The sequence below is a fragment of the Copadichromis virginalis genome, linkage group LG2 (assembly GCF_057382275.1).
Source record: "Copadichromis virginalis isolate Kocher_CV1m ecotype Utaka linkage group LG2, C_Virginalis_male_GT1.1, whole genome shotgun sequence".
NCBI lineage: Eukaryota > Metazoa > Chordata > Actinopteri > Cichliformes > Cichlidae > Copadichromis > Copadichromis virginalis.
The window spans coordinates 13,446,901-13,471,139 of record NC_140619.1 but is presented as its reverse complement, the minus strand read 5'-3'; the positions used below and the strand labels follow the sequence as shown (position 1 = coordinate 13,471,139).

At 38.6% G+C, this 24,239-nt stretch overlaps 1 protein-coding gene across 2 annotated transcripts; it reads left to right on the top strand.

The window, feature by feature from the left end:
• The first annotated feature begins 1,744 nt into the window (after positions 1–1,744).
• On the top strand, positions 1,745–23,907 carry LOC146717075 (NLR family CARD domain-containing protein 3-like). 2 transcript variants are annotated; one of them, XM_085471516.1, is made up of 12 exons: positions 1,745–1,800; positions 8,712–8,851; positions 8,958–9,071; positions 10,062–10,125; positions 10,282–10,492; positions 10,652–12,455; positions 12,580–12,753; positions 14,259–14,432; positions 16,033–16,206; positions 16,728–16,901; positions 17,337–17,383; positions 17,510–23,907. In XM_085471516.1, exons 1-12 carry the CDS (start codon positions 1,753–1,755, stop codon positions 18,067–18,069), a joined length of 3,684 nt encoding a protein of 1,227 aa, XP_085327642.1. In that variant the 5' UTR covers positions 1,745–1,752; the 3' UTR covers positions 18,070–23,907. The 2 variants fall into 2 exon arrangements, with proteins under 2 accessions (XP_085327642.1, XP_085327651.1); XM_085471525.1 differs by lacking the exon at positions 14,259–14,432.
• The last annotated feature ends 332 nt before the right edge of the window (positions 23,908–24,239 follow it).

Genomic DNA, 24,239 nt, shown 5'->3' with positions numbered 1-24,239 from the left:
ATTCAGCTGAATACAGTTTAAAATCACATTTCTCTGTGTAGATTTTGAATAAAATGATGAGCATTACTTGTCTTTATTAGCACTGCGCTGTTCTTTTCATTATCTGATTATCAGAATTATATCTTTCTGACATAAACATTAACAAGATAGAGTAGTTACTCATTGTGTCCATTGGAGGGCAGTGATCCTCATAGATTATGTCCCTTTACCAGTTTTCCATTTACAAGTAAATACAACTTCAAGTTAAAATAAATGAGGATTAATTTAAAGACAAAAAGAATGTCATAGAAGGAGAAAAAAATACATTACACGAGAGAAAGAGGCAAAGATTTCAAGACAAACACTGTAAGTTTGTATTTTGGTCGCAGAGTAGAAATTAATAACTAAGTGTTGAGTTGACTGTGAAGAGCCCGTCAGACTGACCTCACTTGTGTGCTTCAGCTGTACTGACATTTACATACTTTAGCAACAATATTAATCAATAAAGAAACTATGATTTCAGTCATACTGAAGAGGGATGGATAGATGGTCTTATCAGATTGGCTGATTGGTATTTACTGCACTCAGCACGTCACACAATGCTCACAGCCTGGCAGTCAAAATGAATGTACACCGTAAAAATAATTACCACAAACATAAAGCAGATAAACTCTAAAGGCAAACAGATACAGGGCAAAATGATTTAGCGGACATGATAAAATATAGAAATGCCAAACAGAAAAACAATAAACCACTTTCATGTCCATGTGGGAAGCAACTTAATTTTTATATAGAAACTTGAACAATTTCTCTGTTAGATAAGATAAGATAAGATAAGATAAGATAGAACTTTATTAATCCCTCGGGTGGGTTCCTCTGGGAAATTCGACTTCCAAAAAAAGCACAGCAACGACCAAAGTTACAGTTACAGAACTGTTATATATATATATACACACACACACACACACACACACACACACACACACACACACACACACACACACACACACATATATAAATACAGAGACAAATATAAATAAAATATACAAAGGGGATAAATAGAATAAATAGGAATAAAAAATAAAAATACAAGTGAATTGCACATTTCAAGTATTGAGTCTATTGCACTGTTGACTATTTACAAAAAGTATTGCACAAGGTATTGTACAGTGAGGTGCAGAGGCACTACAGCTTAGTTGTTCCCCCCTCTTTGTCCTCCTGTTTCCCCTCCCTCTCCCCTCCAGAGAGGAGTTAAACAGTCTGATGGCGTGTGGGACAAAGGAGTTTTTAAGTCTGTTAGTTCTTGTCTTGGGGAGAAGCAACCTGTCACTGAACAGACTCTTCTGGTTGTTTATGGCCGTGTGCAGAGGATGCCCAGCATTGTCCATAATGTCCATCAGTTTCTTTAATGTCCTTTTCTCTGCCACTGTCACCAGAGTGTCCAGCTTCATGCCGACCACAGAGCTAGCCCTCCTGATCAGTTTCTCCAGCTAAGGCTCCAGTTAAGGCTGCAGCTCAAAGAATACTAATATATCCTGTAACGTTACACATATCACTGCTTTTCATAGTGATATTTATATTAGAAATACTGAGTATAGACATGCATTGAATAATACTGTCAGACTTCAAGAAATAAGTTGCTGCATTTCTGAGAAAGTGAAAACAGTTTCTGTGAACCTGTAAATTTGTCTTTTATCTTTTAAAGAGCTACTGGCCTTTTCTGACGTTCCTCAAACGCCTCACTGTTATGTGTGTTTCAGTTTCATTGTGAGAATGACAGCCGAGCACATGATGTTCTCCGTGAGAAACCTCAATTTGAAGGTAATGGGTGCAGATTTGAATGCTTTGCTCGTTGACAACAGCAGTGGTTCGGTTACTTACACTAGTAACTTATGTTCAAGTTACTTATAATCAAATAACTTATGCTCAAGTAACGGAGTCAGAACTTCTGTTTATTCGACACATCAGCTACGGGCTGGAATTCGTCCAAAAATGACTTCACGTGTCCTCTCCCGATGGCTTTTTCTTTCATCAAAGAAATTTGTGTAGAATAATTGATGAGGACTTGGGAAAAGAGAACCGCTGTTAATAATACGATGACGTGTCTATCTGCCATGTTTAAACTTCCTGAAGAAGTTTAAACATGGCAAGAAGCTCATCTTAGATTCTTCACCCATGCACGGCGGGCGGACTGACCCTCGAGTAACAGATCGAGGAAATAAGCTGAGGGCACCATCAGAAGCACGCATCAAAAACAGGCACACACTCAGCCTGTTTGTATCATTATTGGTCATGTTTACTTTCACTGTTTGACGTTTCCTGATGCTTTTGCTTGATGATGTTGTCGAGTATAGGCTATGGATTATAAGTATTGTAACGTTCACAAGAACCAGACGGTTGGATCTCAGTCTGTCCGTTTATTCGGCAACACAGGAAAACGGGCCGTTAACTCCGGGGAGAGTGCCCTCGTACAACACTTCACTTCAGCCCCGCAGTCACACAACAACAACAAGAACGCCCCTCCCCTCCCTGCACACATTAACTCCCTATTTCCTGCAGCACAACCAAACATTTATCTTAAAGAAATAACAACAGCGTGCAGAGATAACCAACATGTCACTGTAAAATAACATTTAACCATTGTTACAGTATGTTCGTACTTCTTTCTACTTCATTTCGGACACGATGTGTTTATTAATTTATTTAGAGCACATATGTATACGCAGCTATCGGTGTATATGTGTTTATTTTATATCTCCGTCCGGTTATCACCATCGTCATCATCACCATGAACTATATTCTTATGGACTCGCATTAAATGATCACGTCGTTTTGTGTGTCAGTGTCCCGCTCTGTGCTTTGTTGTAACCTTTGGCTGGTGTATAGTGAGTTTGTGAGAGTGACCGAGGCTTCAGCATGCTGTTAAACTCGGGTTTAAACTGCGCTTCAGAGGATGAAACTTTCTGTTGTTTGTACATTTTGCCCCCCGCAGCAAGCATGGTTGAAATAGTGACTTTAGCTCTTTTAGCTCTGTGGTAAAAACTGGCATGGCAGAAAAAACTGTGCCATGGATAGACAGGTATTGTTTCCATGGAGATTAGTAGTCCAGTCATACTTTCCCTGACCAATAATAATAATATTAATAATAATAATAATAATGATAACAATCTGTTTCATTTAAATTTAACTGTAGTTACTGAATACTTTAAAACTGTACACTCAAAAAATTAAAAAGGTGGAGAAAATGTTAAGATAATTTTCATTTTCAATATCAAAATTCCAGTTACTAGTATTTTATGGCATCTTCATTAAACTGGGTTCACCTTCATCTGAACTGAACTGGTTTCAGCCGTGAGCTGTGTAACTGTGTTGTATTAACTAAAATAGATAAGATCCGATCAGGGAAATGCAGCGGGACTTTCTCCAGGCTGTAGTTTAAGGGACATTCATGTTGAAATGACCTGTGGTGTGATTTCTTGCAGACTGATTCTGATCCAGGGATGCTCCACCTTCCTGCATAGTTTCTTTTTCATTAACCTTTTTGGGGATTTCACAGCAGTTAAGTTGGAGCCTGTAATTATTGTCTTGTCTTAGCAGAAATCATTAAAACAGCCATGCTGTCTAGCCCCATCACTTGCTTATAATGTTTTCAGGTGACAGTTACCTATGAATCCATTAAATTTCTGTCATCACCAACATTTCACACTGCTTCATCTTAATCCTCAGTCTTGTCTCAAAGCTTATATGAATATGATTCATTTCCAGTGTTATTGTAGTTGAACGTGTGATTGTTAGTCCTCCTGACACATCATGACAGTCGGGATGCCATTGCCTCACCTGCATATGTTTCCAAAGACCATCACTGATCCACCACCGAGGTGGTTGTGCTTGTTTGTACAGAGACATTCACACCTGAGGCCTGCGGCAGGTAATTTTGTAGTGCTGGCAGTGCTCCTTGCATAAAGGAGTAGATAAAGCTGATGGGTTAAGAACCTTCTACAGCTCTGCTATAGTAACTGCGCGTGTTCTGGAACACTGCACTGATAGCAACATTTATCCCCCGCAGTCCCACTACTGCACAAGTATTTCGCAATTTTTTTCATGTATAAAGGGCAAATACAAGAGCAAATATTCAAAAGCCAAGTAGAGATATAATATTTACTAATAAGTGTTTCTGAGAAGCACAAGTCATTTCTCATTATAATATCTGATTCTTTGAACACAGCTCAGACAGTCTAACCTGTCAAACTGGTCACAGTGATGTAACGAAGGTGTGGAGAAACATGCAAGCATGTAGAGAGGAAGAAGTGTTGCTTCGCTTCATCCTATAAAGGTTTAACATACAGCGCAAGACAGCTGTTGTATACAGAAGTGCTCGGGACACCAGAGAGCTGCACACTGATAGATTTTGTGTCTGAAAGTCCAGTGAGTAGATCACTGATCGGTTGCAATGGTATTAGCCTACTGTTAAACATTAGCAGTTTGATTATGTTCTCAGGAAAACAACTGAGGGTGAATGTGTTATTGTTGCGGGTGTAACATAATATTTGAATCACTCAAGAAAGCGTTTAATAATAAAAGATCTGAATCACATTATCAGCTCCATTGACAGACGTTTCATTATGTTATGTAACAGATCTGTTCAAGACACATGAAGTTATTTGAGAGTTTATTTGAGTGAAAACTTTCACCTGCATGTTCTCAGTGCTGAGGTCAATAAGCTGCTGCAGTGCTTGATAGCTTTAATCGAGTAAGAGGTATAATGTGACTCTCCCCCCAGCTTGATGTTTGTGTGAAGGTCTAGGCTTGGGTATGACTTGGATCTCTAACTATCCACGACCCTTCGATTGATTGATTGAATCTTTATTTTGAACATGTTGAAAAAGTAAAACAAAATAGAATTAAAAGAGACAAATGAACAAAGCAAAACAAAAGGAAAACGAGCAACCACAACTCCAAATAACGTTCATGTTCAAAAAGGAGCAGGAAGAAGCATAAGCTTATTTAATCCCACCCCTTTTCCACTATCTAGTATCAATAGACTACAGAAATACCTCCTTGCAAATACATTATATGTTATGTGTAATTTTTTTTTTATATATATATATATATATATATATACCCGTGCACCCGCACACACATGAAAATATTAGACAAGAACACCCTATCAAATCTCTACCTTTTCCCTGTACCCTGTAAAAACCATATCCTTAAACCACTTTTTAAACTGTGCCATGCTTGGACATTGCTTCATATCTTTACTTAGTCTGTTCCACAGCTTCACTCCACACACAGAGATGCAAAAACTTTTTAATGTTGTACGGATACGAGGATGTTTTAAATTTAATTCCCCCCTCAAATTGTATCCCCGTTCCCTTTTAGAAAACATTTTTAGAATATTGTCAGGAAGCAGGTTATTTATTGCTTTATATATAATTTGTGCAGTGAGAAAATGAACCAGATCTGTGAATTTTAGAATTTTTGATTTTAAGAATAGTGGATTTGTATGATCTCTGTAACCAGTTTTATGGATTATCCTTATGGCCCTTTTTTGTAATATAAAGATTGATGATAGCGAACATTTGTAAGTATTGCCCCAAACCTCTGCACAGTAGTGCAAATACAGTGCAGTCAGGGAACAATAGAGAATGTGGAGTGATTTGGGGTCCAGAATGTGTTTTACTTTACTCAAGATTGAGACACTTCTTGAAATTTTGTTATGTATATGATTTATATGAGACTTCCAGTTTAATTTATCATCTATAATCACACCAAGAAACTTATGTTCAAGTACTCTTTCAATTTCCACACCATCTAAATGAATCTGCACTTGTGCATTTCTAAGGGAATTCCCAAATAAGATAATTTTAGTTTTACTTCGATTTAGCGATAGTTTGTTCCTGTTAAACCATTTTTTAATTTTGCACATTTCTGAAGTAATTGTATCCAGCAGCTCCTTTAGATTCCCCCCAGAACAAAAAATATTTGTGTCATCTGCAAATAATACTAATTTTAATATATCAGATGCCTTACAAATATCATTTATATAAATAATAAATAATTTTGGACCCAGTACAGAGCCTTGTGGAACACCACAAGCAATGTCCAAGCATGATGAGGAATGGACACCCAGCTTCACAAATTGTTTCCTGTCACTTAAATAATTTTTCACCCATTGCAGTACAACCCCCCTGATCCCGTACCGTTCCAGTTTATTAATTAATATGTCATGATTGATAGTGTCGAATGCTTTCTTGAGATCCAGAAATACTCCAGCTGCATACTGTTTCTGATCTATAGCATTTGTAATCTCCTCAATTGATTCGATTAATGCCAGAGATGTTGATCTTTTTGATCTGAATCCATATTGACTGTCAGAGAGTAATTTATATTTATCTAAGAATTTGTCTAATCGTTTATTAAACAGGTTTTCTAGGATTTTGGAGAATTGAGGTAGTAAAGAAACAGGCCTGTAATTTGTGAAGTGGCGTCTATCCCCGGTTTTATACAGCGGCACAACTTTAGCTATTTTCATTTCGTTTGGCACTTTTCCCGTCTGAAATGATAAGTTGCAAATATATGTTAGAGGTCCTACAATTCCTTCAATGACCTTCTTGACGATTTTCATGTCAATATCATTACAATCAGTAGATGTTTTATATTTACACATACAGTGGGGCAAAAAAGTATTTAGTCAGCCACCGATTGTGCAAGTTCCCCCACCTAAAATGATGACAGAGGTCAGTAATTTGCACCAGAGGTACACTTCAACTGTGAGAGACAGAATGTGAAAAAAAAATCCATGAATTCACATGGTAGGATTTGTAAAGAATTTATTCGTAAATCAGGGTGGAAAATAAGTATTTGGTCAATAACAAAAATACAACTCAATACTTTGTAACATAACCTTTGTTGGCAATAACAGAGGTCAAACGTTTACTATAGGTCTTTACCAGGTTTGCACACACAGTAGCTGGTATTTTGGCCCATTCCTCCATGCAGATCTTCTCGAGAGCAGTGATGTTTTGGGGCTGTCGCCGAGCAACACGGACTTTCAACTCCCGCCACAGATTTTCTATGGGGTTGAGGTCTGGAGACTGGCTAGGCCACTCCAGGACTTTCAAATGCTTCTTACGGAGCCACTCCTTTGTTGCCCGGGCGGTGTGTTTTGGATCATTGTCATGTTGGAAGACCCAGCCTCGTTTCATCTTCAAAGTTCTCACTGATGGAAGGAGGTTTTGGCTCAAAATCTCACGATACATGGCCCCATTCATTCTGTCCTTAACACGGATCAGTCGTCCTGTCCCCTTGGCAGAAAAACAGCCCCATAGCATGATGTTTCCACCCCCTTGCTTCACAGTAGGTATGGTGTTCTTGGGATGCAACTCAGTATTCTTCTTCCTCCAAACACGGCGAGTTGAGTTTATACCAAAAAGTTCTACTTTGGTTTCATCTGACCACATGACATTCTCCCAATCCTCTGCTGTATCATCCATGTGCTCTCTGGCAAACTTCAGACGGGCCTGGACATGCACTGGCTTCAGCAGCGGAACACGTCTGGCACTGCGGGATTTGATTCCCTGCCGTTGTAGTATGTTACTGATGGTGACCTTTGTTACTTTGGTCCCAGCTCTTTGCAGGTCAATCTCCCAGGTCCCCCCGTGTGGTTCTGGGATCTTTGCTCACCGTTCTCATGATCATTTTGACCCCACTGGATGAGATCTTGCGTGGAGCCCCAGATCGAGGGAGATTATCAGTGGTCTTGTATGTCTTCCATTTTCTGATGATTGCTCCCACAGTTGATTTTTTTCACACCAAGCTGCTTGCCTATTGTAGATTCACTCTTCCCAGTCTGGTGCAGGTCTACAATACTTTTCCTGGTGTCCTTTGAAAGCTCTTTGGTCTTGGCCATGGCGGAGTTTGGAGTCTGACTGTTTGAGGCTGTGGACAGGTGTCTTTTAAACAGATGATGAGTTCAAACAGGTGCCATTCATACAGGTAACGAGTGGGGGACAGAAAAGCGTCTTACAGAAGACGTTACAGGTCTGTGAGAGCCAGAGATTTTCCTTGTTTGAGGTGACCAAATACTTATTTTCCACCCTGATTTACGAATAAATTCTTTACAAATCCTACCATGTGAATTCATGGATTTTTTTTTCACATTCTGTCTCTCACAGTTGAAGTGTACCTCTGGTGCAAATTACTGACCTCTGTCATCATTTTAAGTGGGGGAACTTGCACAATCGGTGGCTGACTAAATACTTTTTTGCCCCACTGTATGTACAATGTCAATTATTTCTTTTTCCTCCACTGATGTGAGGAACATTGAGTTAGGGTTCCTATCAATCAGGTTTTCACTACAGTCTACTGATGGACTCAGGAATTTGTTCTGCCAGTTTTGGTCCAATATTTACAAAATAATGATTAAAGCTGTTGACCTTATCAGCAGTGTTTTCCATATTATTGCCATTGTCGATAAAGTATTGAGGATAACTTTGTTGTCCAGAATTATTTTTAATGATACCGTTTAAAACATCCCATATTCCCTTCATATTATGTTTATTGTTGTTCAATATTTTACTATAATACTCCTTTCTACATACACGTATAATATTGGTCAACTTATTTTTGTATTTTTTATATTTATTTATATTTATTTATCTTCTCTGTATCAGAGCTCAGCACCTGATTATCATTCACAATCCCTGCTCTGTGTGTCCTTTGTATTGAAGCCTGAGCAGCAGCAGCAGCAGCAGCACATGCCACACTCTAATGGACCTGCTGGACCTGAAACTGGAAATAAACTAAATTCTGTGTCCATGAAAACTGACCAGCCAATGGAGTCTTATTTTAAAAAAATTGCTGATGGAAGGTAAATTTGGAGAGGAATTTTAGACACAATACTTTTTTTTATTTTAAAAAAATTAATATTTACAGAAAGTCATTTATTAAAATTTATCATTGCTTTTTCATTTCAGGATTGATCACAGACTACAATCTTCTGGATCTTCACCCAGCTGTGTCTCCTTCAACAGCAACAAGTCAAAAAGCATGATTTATAAGTTTAAAAAGCAAGATCCTGATGAGCTGAAGTAAGCTGTCAGTAAAATGTCTCTGATGTGTCTTTGAATTGTTGTGTAATGGTTCTTACATCTGGTGACAGGGCAGGAGAGCTTTGCTAATGTACACAACTAACACACACATAGACACACACACTGATATTAGGAATCCATATTTCCTGCTGTCAGAAAGCTTCAAGCACAGTGTACGTTTTAGTTAAAGATACAAACTTTTTTTAAATCTAATTTGTCTCTCATGAGCCTCCTTGATCTATACTTCTTCCCTCACAGTTTAAAACTCAAACTTTTTGGAGTCATAATGTCTCAGGGAGATGATGATATAAGGATATTGTCATAATCTTTCCACCAATTGAACTGGTTTGGTCATCATTTGCTATTTCTCCCTGCTTACAATACAAGGATAGACAAACTGTGTAGAACCAGGAGCAGTTATTGCACCCATAGAGGAGGATAACAAATTAACATGTGTTAAAATCATTAGGCATTTCTAGTGGTTCAAGGATTAGGTGGGACAGCATAATGTCAAGCTTGGCCCGGATTCATTGATTTGATGCTATGCAGATCTTTGCAGGTAGACATCTACATGTTGTAGGAGCAGCGTAAATTTTAAAAAAAAATATATCAGTTGTAATGCTTGTCCTTTTGTTTCCCTGCTGCACAGAAAACATGATTAACTGTAGCAATTATGTTTTGTAGTGAAGTTCTTAAACAGTTCAGTGTGCTTCTTTGAAAGCTGCTATAGCACCTTGTTTTCACCCTGAAAGGGGCATGGACGTTCTGATTTTAGGGCGACTCTAATAAGTTATAGTGCTAATAAGTTATAGTGCTAAATAATGTTGGCAGGCACATCTTTGTAGAATCTGGACTCTATAGATGTGGGACCTGGAAAAGTAAACCCTTATCAGAACAAGGAAAAAGGTTTACTTTTTTTAAGCATTTATTCCTATTTATGCTATTTAATGAGAGATAATATAAGCTAATTATTTTATGGTTCATCCACAGGATTGAGGACTGGGAGAACTCAGAGGATCAAAGTCATCAGTATGACGTGGACTCCAAATTTATGGTTTGTCCATGTTAAAACTAATATTTTAAATATGGTCAGTTCACAGACATACCCATGCTATATTTTGCAAACCTGTGGTTTGCCAGTCTGGCCACCATAGATCTGATGTGTGGCTTCATTAGTCTAATTGTATTCTTCATTTACGTTCTATTACAGCAACTGGAGGACAATATTATCCCTTTTGGGAAAAATGAACTGAAAAACTTGCAGAAGAGTGTGAGTCCAGATAACTCAGAAGGCAATGAGTGTGAGGATGACAGATTTTTGGGGTGTGACGACAAACAGCAGAAAGACTCATTTCTAAGGAGCACGCTGCACTTCCTAAGAAAAATGAACCAGGGGAAGCTGGCTGACTGTCTACAGAGCAGTAAGACAATCTTCCAAAGATTTACCCCACTGAATGAAGACTAAATGGCTGATCGACTGATAGATTCAAATACTCATGCTTTAGGAGAATGCATAATTGGTGGTAGGTTTGATGTACCTTTGTACTTCTAAAAATCCTGCTTTGTGTGTGTTCTTTCAGAATGCCATGCTGCAGTTTGTCAGCATAAATTTAAATACAGTCTGAAGATGAAATTTCAGTGTGTGCTTGAGGGCATTGCTAAAGCAAGAAACCCTACCCATCTGAATCAGATCTACGCTGAACTCTACATTACAGATGGGGATACTACAGAGGTCAATAATGAACATGAAATCAGACAGCTTGAAACATCATCCAGGAAAGTAGACAGGCAAGAAACAACAATCAAACGAGAAGACATTTTTAAAGGTTTACCTGGAAAAAAGGAAGAGATCAGAACAGTGCTCACAAAGGGAGTGGCCGGCATTGGGAAAACAGTCTTAACTCAGAAGTTCACTCTGGACTGGACTGAAAACATAAGCAACCAGGACATCCAGTTCACATTTCCATTTACTTTCAGAGAGCTGAATGTACTGAAAGAGAAAAAGTTCAGCTTGGTGGAACTTGTTCATCACTTCTTTACTGACATAAAAAAAGCAGGAATCTGCAGCTTTGATGAGTTTCGGGTCATGTTCATCTTTGATGGTCTGGACGAGTGTCGATTTTCTCTGGACTTTCACAACACTGAGATCCTGACTGATGCTACACAATTTGCCTCAGTGGATGTGTTGCTAATAAACCTCATCAGGGGTAATCTGCTTCCCTATGCTCACCTCTGGATAACCACACGGCCTGCAGCAGCCAATCAGATTCCTCCTGAGTTTGTTGACATGGTGACAGAAGTCAGAGGGTTCACCGATGAACAAAAAGAGGAGTACTTCAGGAAGAGATTCAAAAATGAAGACCAGGCCACAAGCATTGTTTCCCACATCAAGTCATCACGGAGCCTCCACATCATGTGCCATATCCCAGTTTTCTGTTGGATCACTGCTACAGTTCTGGACGATGTACGGAAGACTAGAGAGGGAGCAGAGCTACCAAAGACTCTGACTGAGATGTACATCTATTTCCTGGTGGTTCAGTCTAAAGTAAGGAAGATCAAGTATCATGGTGATGCTGAAACAGATCCACACTGGAATTCAGAGAGCAAGAAGATGATTGAATCTCTGGGAAAACTGGCTTTTGACCAGTTACAAAAAGGAAACCTGATCTTTTATGAATCAGACCTGACGGAGTGTGGCATCGATATCAGAGCAGCCTCGGTGTACTCAGGAGTGTTCACACAGATCTTTAAAGAGGAGAGCGGACTGTACCAGGACAAGGTGTTTTGCTTCGTCCATCTGAGTGTTCAGGAGTTTCTGGCTGCTCTTCATGTCCATCTGACCTTCATCAACTCTGGTATTAATGTGCTGGAAGATCAGCTAAAAATGCCTTTATGGTCTAAACTGTTTAAAGAAAGAAATTATTTAAAATATCTCCACCAGAGTGCTATTGACAAGGCCTTGGAAAGTCCGAATGGACACCTGGACTTGTTTCTCCGATTCCTCCTGGGTCTTTCAACTCAGACCAATCAGGGTCTCCTTCAAGGCTTACTGACAGACACAAAAAGACATTTTGAGAGCAATCAGGAAACAATCCAGCACATTAAGAAGAAAATTGGTGAGAATCTGTCTGCTGAGAAAAGCATCAATCTCTTCCACTGTCTCAATGAACTGAACAATCGTTCTCTTGTGGAGGAGATCCAACAGTCTCTGAGATCAGGAAGTCTCTCTATAGATAAACTGTCTCCAGCTCAGTGGTCAGCTCTGGTCTTCATCTTACTGTCATCAGAAAATGATCTGGATGTGTTTAACCTGAAGAAATACTCTGCTTCAGAGGAGGCTCTTCTAAGGCTGTTGCCTGTGGTCAAAGCCTCAAGAAAAGCCGTGTAAGTACACAGGTACACATGTATTGAAAACAAAGTGTATAGATATTTGAAATTAGTGAATAGTCTTCTCTGTGAAACAGAAAATAAGGCTAAATAAATGTCTTTCCTATGTTGTTTTACCTAGATTGACTTTCTGCACCCTTGCAAAGAGAAGTTTTGAGGCCTTGTCTTCAGTTTTTACTTCTGAGTCTTCTAGACTGAGAGAACTGGACCTGAGTAACAACAACCCCCAGGATTCAGGATTGAAGATATTATCTGCTGGACTTGGGAGTCCACAGTGTATGCTAGACAATCTCAGGTCAGATGGATATAGTTCTGCCTTACCTAAAAGAAAGAAAATCCCATTTTGCAGTTGATTGTGGAATTTTTAGTAGTGAGGAAATTTTGCATCTGGATTGGACAAATGTTTGTCGTACCAGTCTACATGCTTAGATGCTTAATTTTATACACCTGTGGCTATGGAAATGATTGAAACACTTGAATTGAATGATTTAGATGTTTGACTGAAAAGTTCTACCGCCCAACACCCATTTCACCTGACCTCTTTGGCACTTCCTGTGGGTGGTGGGCTTACAGGACAGGAAGCCCATATTGCTTTTTTGGGCTGCACCCGGCCAGGCCCCATGGGCTAAGGCCCGACCACCAAACACTCTCCCTCCAGCTCCTTCCTTTTTAGTCTGTGGGACTTTGGAGGCTGCTGATAGGTACTGGTAGTCCAAGCAGAATGTGGAATAGGCGGTAGCTGAAGCAAAAACTTGGAGCTTGGTCTGATCTTTTGGCAGTAAGTCGAACTTATTCTCAGTGGGTGTCTGACTCAGCCCTTTGTCACTGAATACATTCATAATTTTTATGGACAGAATTTCTAGTTGTAGCCAAGTGACAGAAGGCTTCCACTTTGGTGGCCTCAGAATCTCATCTCTGCTTTTAGAAGAGGATGTTGCCTTGTTGTTGTTGGCCTCAGGTGGTGGTCTCGAGCTCTCACTGGTGTGATTTGCAGCAGAGTGTGATTTGCAATCCGGTCCTCAGCCAAAAAAGGGTGGAGTGCTTACTCCAGGTCAGAGATGAGTTTCTGCCCCAAAGCAGAGGAGTTTAAGTATTTCAGGGTCTTAAACTCCTCTGCTTGCGATCCTTGAGGAGAGAGGGGACTGAAGGGAGAGGGGAGTGAGAGATTGACCGAGGTATCAAGCAGTCAGAGAGTGATGGGGATGCTGTACCAGTTTGTCATGTAAAGAGAGAGCTGATCACAACAGCAGAGCTGTCAATTTAACGGTTTATCCCTATACTCACCTTTCACCACAAGCTCTGTTTATTGACAGAAAGAATGATATCACAGATACAAGCAGCAGAAATTAGCTTCATGTAAAGGTGGCTGGCGTCTTCCTTAGTGATAGGGTGAGGAGTTCAGTCAAGAGGGTTTCAGAGTAGAGCCACTACTCCTCCACGTTGAAAAGAGACAGTTGCGGTGCTTTGGCCATCTAATTAAGATTCTCCTGGGCACCTTCTGCATGAGGTGTTCCAGGCATGTCACACGAGAAGGAGGCCCCTGGGGAGACCAAGGACACGCTGGGGGAATACCTACCTTTTTTTTCATATATTATCTCACACGCAGTTATGGTCTCTCATTGATAATTTTATGCTTTCATGATTTTCGTGTTTTCTGTTCTTCAAACAATAGTAATGTGGAATATGTAAGAGTTAGTGCCACTTTTAGATAGATTAGACGGGTAGATAGGATTACATCTTATTCAAAAACGACTGACATGTCACTTTAACACAAATATTACTATTCATCATTTTCTTCAGGCTGAATGGCTGTTTCATAACAGAACGAAATGTTGGTTCCCTGGCCTCAGTTCTCAGCTCCCAAACTTGCAGCCTGAGAGTGCTGGACCTGAGTAACAACGACCTGCAGGATTCAGGAGTGGAACTACTGTCTTGTGGCTTGCAGGGTCCTTCCTGCACGCTAGAAACTCTCAGGTCAGATTGCAGTACAGTGCTGCTCTAGGGAAAACAGTTAGGGGAAAAGAAGTTGTTTCAATACTATCTCCAGTATCACCAATAAAGTCAATTTAGTTAACCGTTTGGAGCCGGTCGGAGCGGGCACGCTCTGTTTTGCGTAACTATTTTTAAATCCCGGTAGCTCTGCAACCACGTAAGCTAGCGCAATAATTTTTTTTGCATATGAAACCGGAGGAGTTGTACTTACATCTTATGCCATCAACTTGTCCTAGGTCACAGTTTCCTTCCACATACAGCTTTGCAAAAACTGCATAAAAAGCACTTGCAGCAACAAAAACATAATATTCCAGAAACACGCTTTGCCGATCCGATCAGCTGTTCATAACACTTCCTACGTTGGAATAGACGTCAGCGCGAACTTTTGCATGTCCGCCATTACCTGCCCAAAATCGGAAGTGACGTCATTTTCGCGGAAATGTAGTTTTTTTTTTTAACCATCAGGGCCTCAGGGCCTATACTGGTGCTTTTAAAAGTTATCTTTGACTTTATGACTTTCTGTGTCTTTTCTGGGATGCTTAGGACTCAAATTGCACTGCTGGAAATAGCTTATTTTGATGCATATGCTGCTTTTTTGCAAATTTGCAGTATAATATTTATTTTCGTTTTTCCTGCAGTATATAAAAATTGGTGTATTTCAAAAATAAAACTATGAAGACACTCAAAATAAATTTCCTGTGGTAGGAAACTATTTTGTGCAACTTTTTTGTATTTACAGTTTTGAGGGATAAGCCTCTTAAATTTCTCTAACTAGAAATATATGTTAAAAAAGCAAAAACGAATTTCAATTTTTTTGTAGTTTATTGCACTTTTTTGCAATTTATGTAATTACTATGCACCTAATGCAGACATATTATTAAAGTTTGGGCTATAATGGTTGTATTGATGTATAGCAACTTGAAATGCTCCCAAAAATGGGGCATGGGGCAATCCGCCCTAACTCGCTAACTGAGATTTGCCGCGTTAATGCGGTTATGGCGTTAAGTTCATTTTAATGAGATTAACGCTGACAGCACTAATATAGACAGTACAGTCTGACATTATACAGTCATCTGGTGTTTAGCATGACTGTGATAAAATAGTTCTATTAACCCTTTAAGACCTACCATGGAACCAAGTCCGCCAGAGCTTATATTATATTTTTACATAGTGTGGTGCCATTTTCAGCAATTATACAGCAATTATACAATTATACAGTTATACAACAATTATAGCCCAGATTTTAATAATATTTATTAAAATCTGGGCTATAATTGTTGTATTGATGTATAGCAACTTGAAATGCTCCCAAAAATGGCACCACACTATGTAAAAATATAATATAAGCTCTGTGCAGCCCCATTAACAGGACAATGCGTGCTAACTCGCTAACGAAGATTTGCCGTGTTTTGCGGTTATGGCATTATGGCACTAGTCTATATATTTCTTTACTGTCTAGTATTGACTATACCAAAGGTATTTAATTGGGCTATTTATTTTTACAAGTAAACACCCCAAAAATGTGATAAGATCTTGATAACTTGTTTCACTTAAAATGTTATTTCTCTTATTGTCTCTTTAGACTGAGTGTCTGTAACCTCTCTGAAGCAAGCTGTGCAGCCCTGTCCTCAGTTCTTAGCTTGCAATCCTCTAGTCTCAGAGAGCTGGATCTGAATAATAACAACCTGCAAGATTCAGGAGTAAAATTGCTGTTGATAGGACTGAAGAATCCACACTGTAGACTGGAAACTCTCAGGTCAGGTTTCTCTAACCTAATCAAATGGTCATCTTTAAATTTAGTATAATCTTTTTGTGTGTCATACCAGTTGCACATCTATTCTGTTTCTTCCTATGGTACCATTTTTCAGGTACCTTTGTTGATTTCAACATCTCAACAGTCTAGTCCAGTCTAAAACACACCTTGGCACATTTCTATACAGTGGCTTTTATTATTGTTTAGATATGAATCTATTTCTCTGAGAGCAACAGCTCTTTATCATTAAAATAAATTAAAATATTGTATTTATGTCAAAACGGAAAATTTATAGTGTTGGTCAGCTTGTTTTAATACTAGCCCAAAACTCATTTATGACATATAATATAGGCAGCTTTAACCTTCCCGCAGTTGCTGCACTCTTCATGCCACTTGGCAGAACAGATCCATACTGCCAAATATGAATACTTGCAGATGAAAATAGCAATGGTAATTTAACAGTAATGGTCACTGCATTACAGAAAAAAAGGGATAAAATATTTAATTTCTTTGTGTGTTCTCAGGATATCAGGCTGTTTGATTACAGAGGAAGGCTGTGCTTCTCTAGCCTCAGCCCTGACTTCTAACCCCTCTCATCTGAGGGAGCTGGACCTGAGCTACAATCACCCAGGAGACTCAGGAAAAAGGCTGCTATCTTCTGGACTTGAAGATCCCTGTTGGAGACTACAGAGTCTCAAGTATGGAAAATGTATTGCACTCAAAGATAATGACAAAGAGGAGAAAAAAGCTAAATAGGTATAGCCATAAGTAGATTAACTGGATAGTTACTGTATGAATGCTTCATTACTTTATTAGAAGAAACAAGGCAACAGATTTAGTGTGTACAAATTGTGGATCTGACCTTTATTTGTAGAGCGACATTTCATGTACTTCATGAAATAGTAAAGTGATGATAACAGTAAAAATAAATGAATGGTAACTCAAAGAAGAACAGATCAAATAGACTTTAATCCTGTGTATTCAGCTTGTTTACAAGTGTTCCATACTGATGTAAAATGCATTTGTGAAGAACACAGTTATTACTCCAACACTGGCAGTAAATAAGTGAAGTGTGTGGATGAAAGTGCATTGTGAAAAGACTGTGTTGGTCCTGACAGTCCTCCTCCTTTCAGGTTGGAGCCTGCTGGTGTCCAGTGGCTCAGACAAGGTCTGAGGAAGTGTAAGTATGTTTTAAAATGAGTCAAAATTAAAATGACCAAAACTTACTGTGGATGAAGATGATCTCCAACGTTAGTTTTCATGAAAAGGTAATAATGAGCAGATTATGTCCTTTTGTCTTCATTAGATTTCTGTGAGCTCACAGTCAACACAGATACAGTAAACAGAAACCTTAAACTGTCTGACAACAACAGGAATGTGACATATGTGAAAGAAAATCAGTCATATCCTGATCATCCAGACCGATTTGACCAGAATCATCAGCTGCTGTGCAGAGATGGTCTGACTGGCCGCTGTTACTGGGAGGTTGAGTGGAGTGGAGGTGTGCATATATCAGTGAGTTACAAGAGAATCAGCAGGAGAGGAGAAAGAAATGACAGTTGGTTTGGAGGGAATCCTCAGTCCTGGAGTCTGTTCACCGATGGTGGTTACTCTATCTGGCATGATACAAAAGGAAAATCCATCTCTTCCTGTTCCTCTTCTTCCTCTGTCTCTGGCAGAGTAGCAGTGTATGTGGACTGTCCTGCTGGCATTCTGTCTTTTTACAGAGTCTCCTCTGACAAGCTGATCCACCTCCACACCTTCAACACCACGTTTGATGAACCTCTGTATCCTGGGTTTGGACTCTGGTCTTGGTCTTACTTATCACTGGCTTCCTCGGTACGTTTGTGTTCTTTGCAGAAATAATTCACTTTTGTTAAATAAACTCAGACTGTTGACTGTGTCACACTGGTCAGGATCACACACAGCTACAGACCCAGTACTACAGAGCAAATCCAGATGTACATCAAGTATATCTTTTCATTACACAGATTCACATTTGAGCTGTCTTTCAACTCACATGTGACTGAATGTTGTTCTTGTGTCCTTAAAAGCAAAGGATAAAGACAGTAAGAGTTATAACTGCTGCCACCTGGTGATTAGTCACTCAACAACAAAATGCATTTGTTTATTGTTTTCCATTTTGACGAGACAGATAGGCTTACTGAGTTTGGTTGTGAGCGTGTCCTGGAAAGAAACAGATTCCTGCTAATTATTACTTAGTAATATCAGAGTCTAAAGATTTCTTGTGTAACACTTTTAATGAACGCACTGGTACTTGTAGTATTTTTCTACACTAACTGAGCATTCAAAGTGAGTTTCACTATTAGCCACATTCACTCACAAATATTCATGCAGCGCTTTAATCTATGTTTATAAGCACTTTTTATCTGTCATGCACAAACTGACTGCTGGCTGCACTGGATACCCCCTTATACATTTATTAAAGGAGGGAATTAGCAAAACAGTTGTTGTAACCAGGCTGTAAACGTGTTTGTTATGTTGTTACCATGTTGTAAAAATGTTAATATTTTCATATTTTTTTAACAGTATACTTGTAGAGGTGTTTTCAAAAAGTACTTGTATAAAATGTAAATGAACATAGAAAGCAATCCGCAAACTATTTAAACATAATATTTATTAAAGATAAGATGAAAACACATAAAATTCTGAAGAAGTGTAACTTTTTTTTTTATTGTGTGGAAGCATCCACACTATTGAGTTCCTTCTTGATGTTTCCGTCCACTTTTCGCCGTGGATCTACTTCCACAATTTTTGTGCTATTTTCACCGTTCAAATTTTAAACTATTCTGCTATTTCTGCTAATGACGGCTATGTCTTTTGGTATTTTTCACTATTATACTTTTTAAAATATTAAGCTTTTTTTCCTTTAATTTGAAATGAATGGGAAACTTCTGCAATTCTGCTAAAATTTGCTTGTTTTTGAAACTTAACTACTTCCTCATATTTTCACATAGAGCAACCATTCAAACTTTAAAATGTTCTCAAATTATTGGGCTATTCAGGTATAAATCAGCTTTTTCAAATCTTTTACCGTTTTACTTTTATGCCTCTTAAAGTTTTCAGTTGCAAAATTGTGATTTTTCACAAAATACATGCGTCGTTGTGGTTGCTATGCTCTTGGCTTCCAGTGTGCCACTGAAGGTTTTGCAGTCTTCTCTTCATGTCCGAACAACTTCTTGCTACTTGCTCAATTTTCACTCAACTTCCACAAATTATACATCAAAACGTAGGTATTTTTGCTGGCTTTCAGGAAATGTCCCCATCATTGTTGTGGGACTTATAGAATTTTTGCAAATCTCCTCAGACCAACACAAAGTCGGAAAACTCTCCATAGAAAGTCAATGGAGAGTTTGTTCAAAATCACCGCTTGATTTCTGTAATGAGAGGCATATTCGAATCGTCATATCTCCTTAACGAAACAAAGTTAAGACATGAAGCTTGTCCCAGTATATCTTCAGACACTCCTGACGCTCACAATTCAAGAATTTCTTTCTCACCTATTACCGTTCTGAAATGAGTTAGACTTGTTTGAGGGTAGGAAATTCGTCCTTCGCTCAGATTTCTTCAGATTTCAAACTCTGGAAATGAACCACTTTTTTCTCTCGTCATAACTTTTTGTTGGATTTCCACAGAGACCTGAAAATTTCCATGACTGTTCACCAAATCCTGCTTTCTCTTACGGTGAAAGAATGATATCGATGCTCCAAATAGATTTAGAGTTACAAAGCGTTGTTTGAGGGCAGGTCAAGGCAATTTTTGCTTCGCTCTACTCAGTTATGGTGCATTACAAGTCAAATATCTTTAATAATTCATATTTTAATGATAAATTGTTAACACTTTAAGATTCCCCCCTCTCTTCTGAACAAAACGGTGTAAGAATGACCACTCTATCCCCTACGGTTAGGAAATTATGGTCATTTGTTTGAGGGGAGTCGTCACTATGAGAAATAGACTGCAAAAATCCTGTGTCTCTCTGTGCTGCGTGCACCTGTTTTGGTGGGAAAAAGTACACAGCCTCTCTGATTGGTGGATTCAAATTCAGCAGCTCCCAGCCTGCTTGACTGAGCTAGAAACTTGCTTCTCTCTCCGTGTGTGTGTGTGTGTGTGTGTGTGTGTCAGAGAGAGAGAGAGAGAGAGCCTTTTTATGGGATGATCTCATTGTAAGATTTAAATTCAATATATTTAGACTGGTTGACTGAATTGGATCTTGTGTGTGTGTCTCTCTGTGCATGTGTGTTTCCTTATGTGTACATATTTGTGATTGTGTGGCTGTTATATATTTTTTTGCTGATTTTTTTCATTTAACAAGTATATTTGAGGGACCCTCAACATGTTCAGCATTTTTTCAGCTGTCCATTTTGCTTTTCCAATTTTTCTGTTTAAGTTATTACTATTGCGCTAAATCATACTATTTCTGCTATTTTATAAGATTTGTGCTAAATATAGTATTTCTGATTAATTATAGTTTTTCTACCAAATCATAGTACAGTATTTCTGCTTTTTATAGGATTTGTGCTTAATATAGTATTTCTGCTAAATGTAGTATTTATGCCTAATCATAGTATTTCTATATATTTCTGCCAGGTCCCCAGGCAGCCAATCCTCTGTGAGGACTAAGGCATTCAAATTTACATATCAGGGCCTGCGCGGCTTCCCAGCCAGCCAATCATATCTTAGGGATGAGATGAGACATTCAAATTTACAAATCAGGGCCTGGACGGCTTCCCAGCCAGCCAATCATATATGTGGGCTGAGGCATTCAAATTTGCATATTGGGGCCTTCGTGGCTTCTAAGCCAACAAGTCATCGATGTCATATATCTCTAAAAATTCATATTTTAATGATAAATTTTCAACACTTGACAATTCCCCCATCTCTTCTAAACAAAACGTTGTAAGAATGACCGTTCTGGCCAATGCAGTTAGGAAATTATGGTCATCTGTTTGAGGGGAATCCTCACTATGAGAAATAGACTACAAAAATCCTGTCTCTGTGCTGCGTGTGTGCACCTGTTTTGGCGGGAAAAAGTACACAGCCTCTGTGGATTCAAATTTAGCAGCTCCCAGGCTGCTTGACTGAAACCTGCTTCTCTCTCCCTGTGTGTGTGTGTGTGTGTGTGTGTGTGTGTGTGTGTGTGTGTGTGTGTGTGTGTGTGTGCATGAGAGAGAGAGAGAGACCCTCTTTAGGGCAGCATCTCATTGTTGGAAAAAAATATAATATATTCAGACGCGTTGACTGGCATAGACCCTGTGTGTGTCTCTCTCTCTGTGCATTTGTGTATACATATTTGATTTTGTGTGTATCTGTTAGCTGTTCCTTCTTGTTTTTTAAATTTATTTTTATTTCTTTATTTTTTTTTCCACAGGTGAACAACAATTAGTTTTGTGGGAACTTAACCATGTTCCGTTTTTTTTTTCAGCTTGTCATCTTACTTTTCCAGTATTTTCACTTAAGTTATTACTATTCTGCTCAATCATAGTATGTGTTCTAAATCATTGTTATTATGCTATATTGTAATATTTCTGCTAAATCATACTATTTCTACTATATTATATTTTTCTTTCTAAAAATAGCATTTCTGCTATATAATTGTATTTCTGCTATCTTATAATATTTGTGCTAAACCAGAGTATTTGTGCTGAAACATAGTATTTCTGTCAAATTATAGTATTTGTGCTAAAACATAGTATTGATTTAAAATTACAATATTCATAGTTCATCACAGTGTCTCTGGTAAATATATTTCTGCTCTGTTGTACTATTTTTCTAAATCATAGTGTTTCTGTAATGTTTAAGTATTTTTGGCTAAATATATTCTTTCTGTTATCTTATACTATTTCTCCTAAATTCTTGTATTTTTGAGAAGTTATCATGTTTCTGGTAAAATACAATATTTCTGCTAAGTTCTGCTATGCTATTGTATTTCTGCCAAGTATTTTGTTTCCTCTAAGATATTGCAGTTCTGCTAAGTTATTCCATTTGCTTCTGCAAAGTTTTTACAATTTCTGCAACTTTTCAGCTTTTTCAGCTAGTTTCTGCATACAGCTTCAGCTTTAAAGCATCCACACTGCATTTTCGCAGGAAATGCAAATTTTTCTAGTTCCAGTTTGAATGGGGTGAATGTTGGCCTCTTTTGAAAGGACTCGTCACACAATTTTTCCAATTTTCTGCTGTTCATTTCTAATGAGTTCATAGCGTGAGTTGGCATGAATTGCACCATCGGTTGGTTTCCTGTTCTTAGCTAACAGGAATGGCACCCAGTGTGATCTAATGCTGCTGTAGCCCATCTGCTTCCAGGTTTGATGTGCTATTTGTTTAAAGATACTCTTCTGCATACCTTGTGTTATGATATCATGTGGTTTTATTTTGAATATGTTAAAATAATACAATAACAAAAAAGGAAAATGACAAGTTCATCATATATTATTGAGATTTCTACATCACACAGAGGATAAATACTGGGTGAGAACACCCAGTCAAAGCCATATTTGTTCCCTGTATATTGCAAAACTAGAGTCATTGCTCTAGTTTCTCACCAAGTTTGTTCCATAGCTTCACTCCCAATCCAGTATCATGGCAAAGCGTATAATAGACACGCTGGTCCACAGTGTCCATTTCCCAATGAGGCTAAGCGTGAGCTGCAAAAGTTGCAGTAAGCTGCAGTACCAGCAGAGGGAGATATTTTATTTCAATCCAACATGAAAATAATCACGGTTACACATTTAAAGAGACAACACATTTACATGTATATACACATTAGCCACATCTACAGTTTCATGCCATGATACTGGGATTTTACTGTTGTATGGACACAGATGTTTTAAACTGAACTCCCCTCAAATCAACAGTTTTAGAATATTGTCAGTGAGCACGTTGTTTTTGGCTTTAAACATAATTTGTGTGGTTTGAAAATGAGCCAGATCAGTAAATTTCAGTATGTTTGATTTCAAGAACAGGCTTTTGTGTGATCTCTGTGACCAGTATTTAGAATTATCCTCATGGCCCTTTCTTGCAAAATGGTAAATGATGACAGTGAACCATTCATCATTTGAAACCTCTGAACAGTAATTCAAATTTGGTGAAATTAGTGGTCAGTAGAGAATGTGGAGTAATATGAGGTCCCAAATGTAAATTGCTTGAAATAATGAAATGCTTTTTGAAACTTTGTTATACATGTCATGATCCTGGGTCATGTTGACCCAGCATTCTTAGTTTTCGTGTGTTTTGTACTTTGTTCTTTATTTTTGCCTTGGTTCCTAGGTTGTTCTGTTAAGATGTTCCTTATTGGATTTCCCCTTGTGACTTTAACCCCTGTGTGCCCCTCTGTGTATCTGTGAGCCCTTGTCTACACTCCTTGTGTTTTATTCCATGTTTTCCCCAGCCCGTTATGTCTGTGCTCTCTCTCTCTCCTCCTGTCTGCACCTCTGTGTACTTCCTGTTTTACTTTGACAGTCTCCCATCAGTGTTTTACTCATGCCGTGTCTCGTTATGATTATCAGTGTCACCTGTGTTCCCCGTGTGCTCCTACTTCCCTCGTTAACCCTCTGTGTATTTATGTCCATGTCTCCCTCAGTTCAGTGTCGCGTTCTCCTTCATTCATGGCCGTGTGTTTCTCTGTGTACCAGTGTGTAGTTTTGCTCTCTAACAATAAAGCTGTGAATTTTGAGTTCCATCCTGCCTCTGTGAGTTTGCGATTGGGTCCTCATCTTACCTGCACACAGCCGCATTATGACAATGCATGTATTTTATATGAGATTTCTAGCTTATACCATCAATCATCACACCAAGAAGGTTTTTTTCATGGAATCTTTCAGGGTCCACACCATCTACAGTATCTGTACATTTCCAGTCTTGTGAGTTTCTTTTACAATTCCAAAAGAATTAAGATAATTGTAGTTTTACTGATACCGATTATCTGTCATTATCATTAACTGTTTATGTATTTCATAACGAAAAACCTAGTGGTGTGCTGTTTATGCAATCCCATGTGTTCTCCTGGCAGCCAAATACAT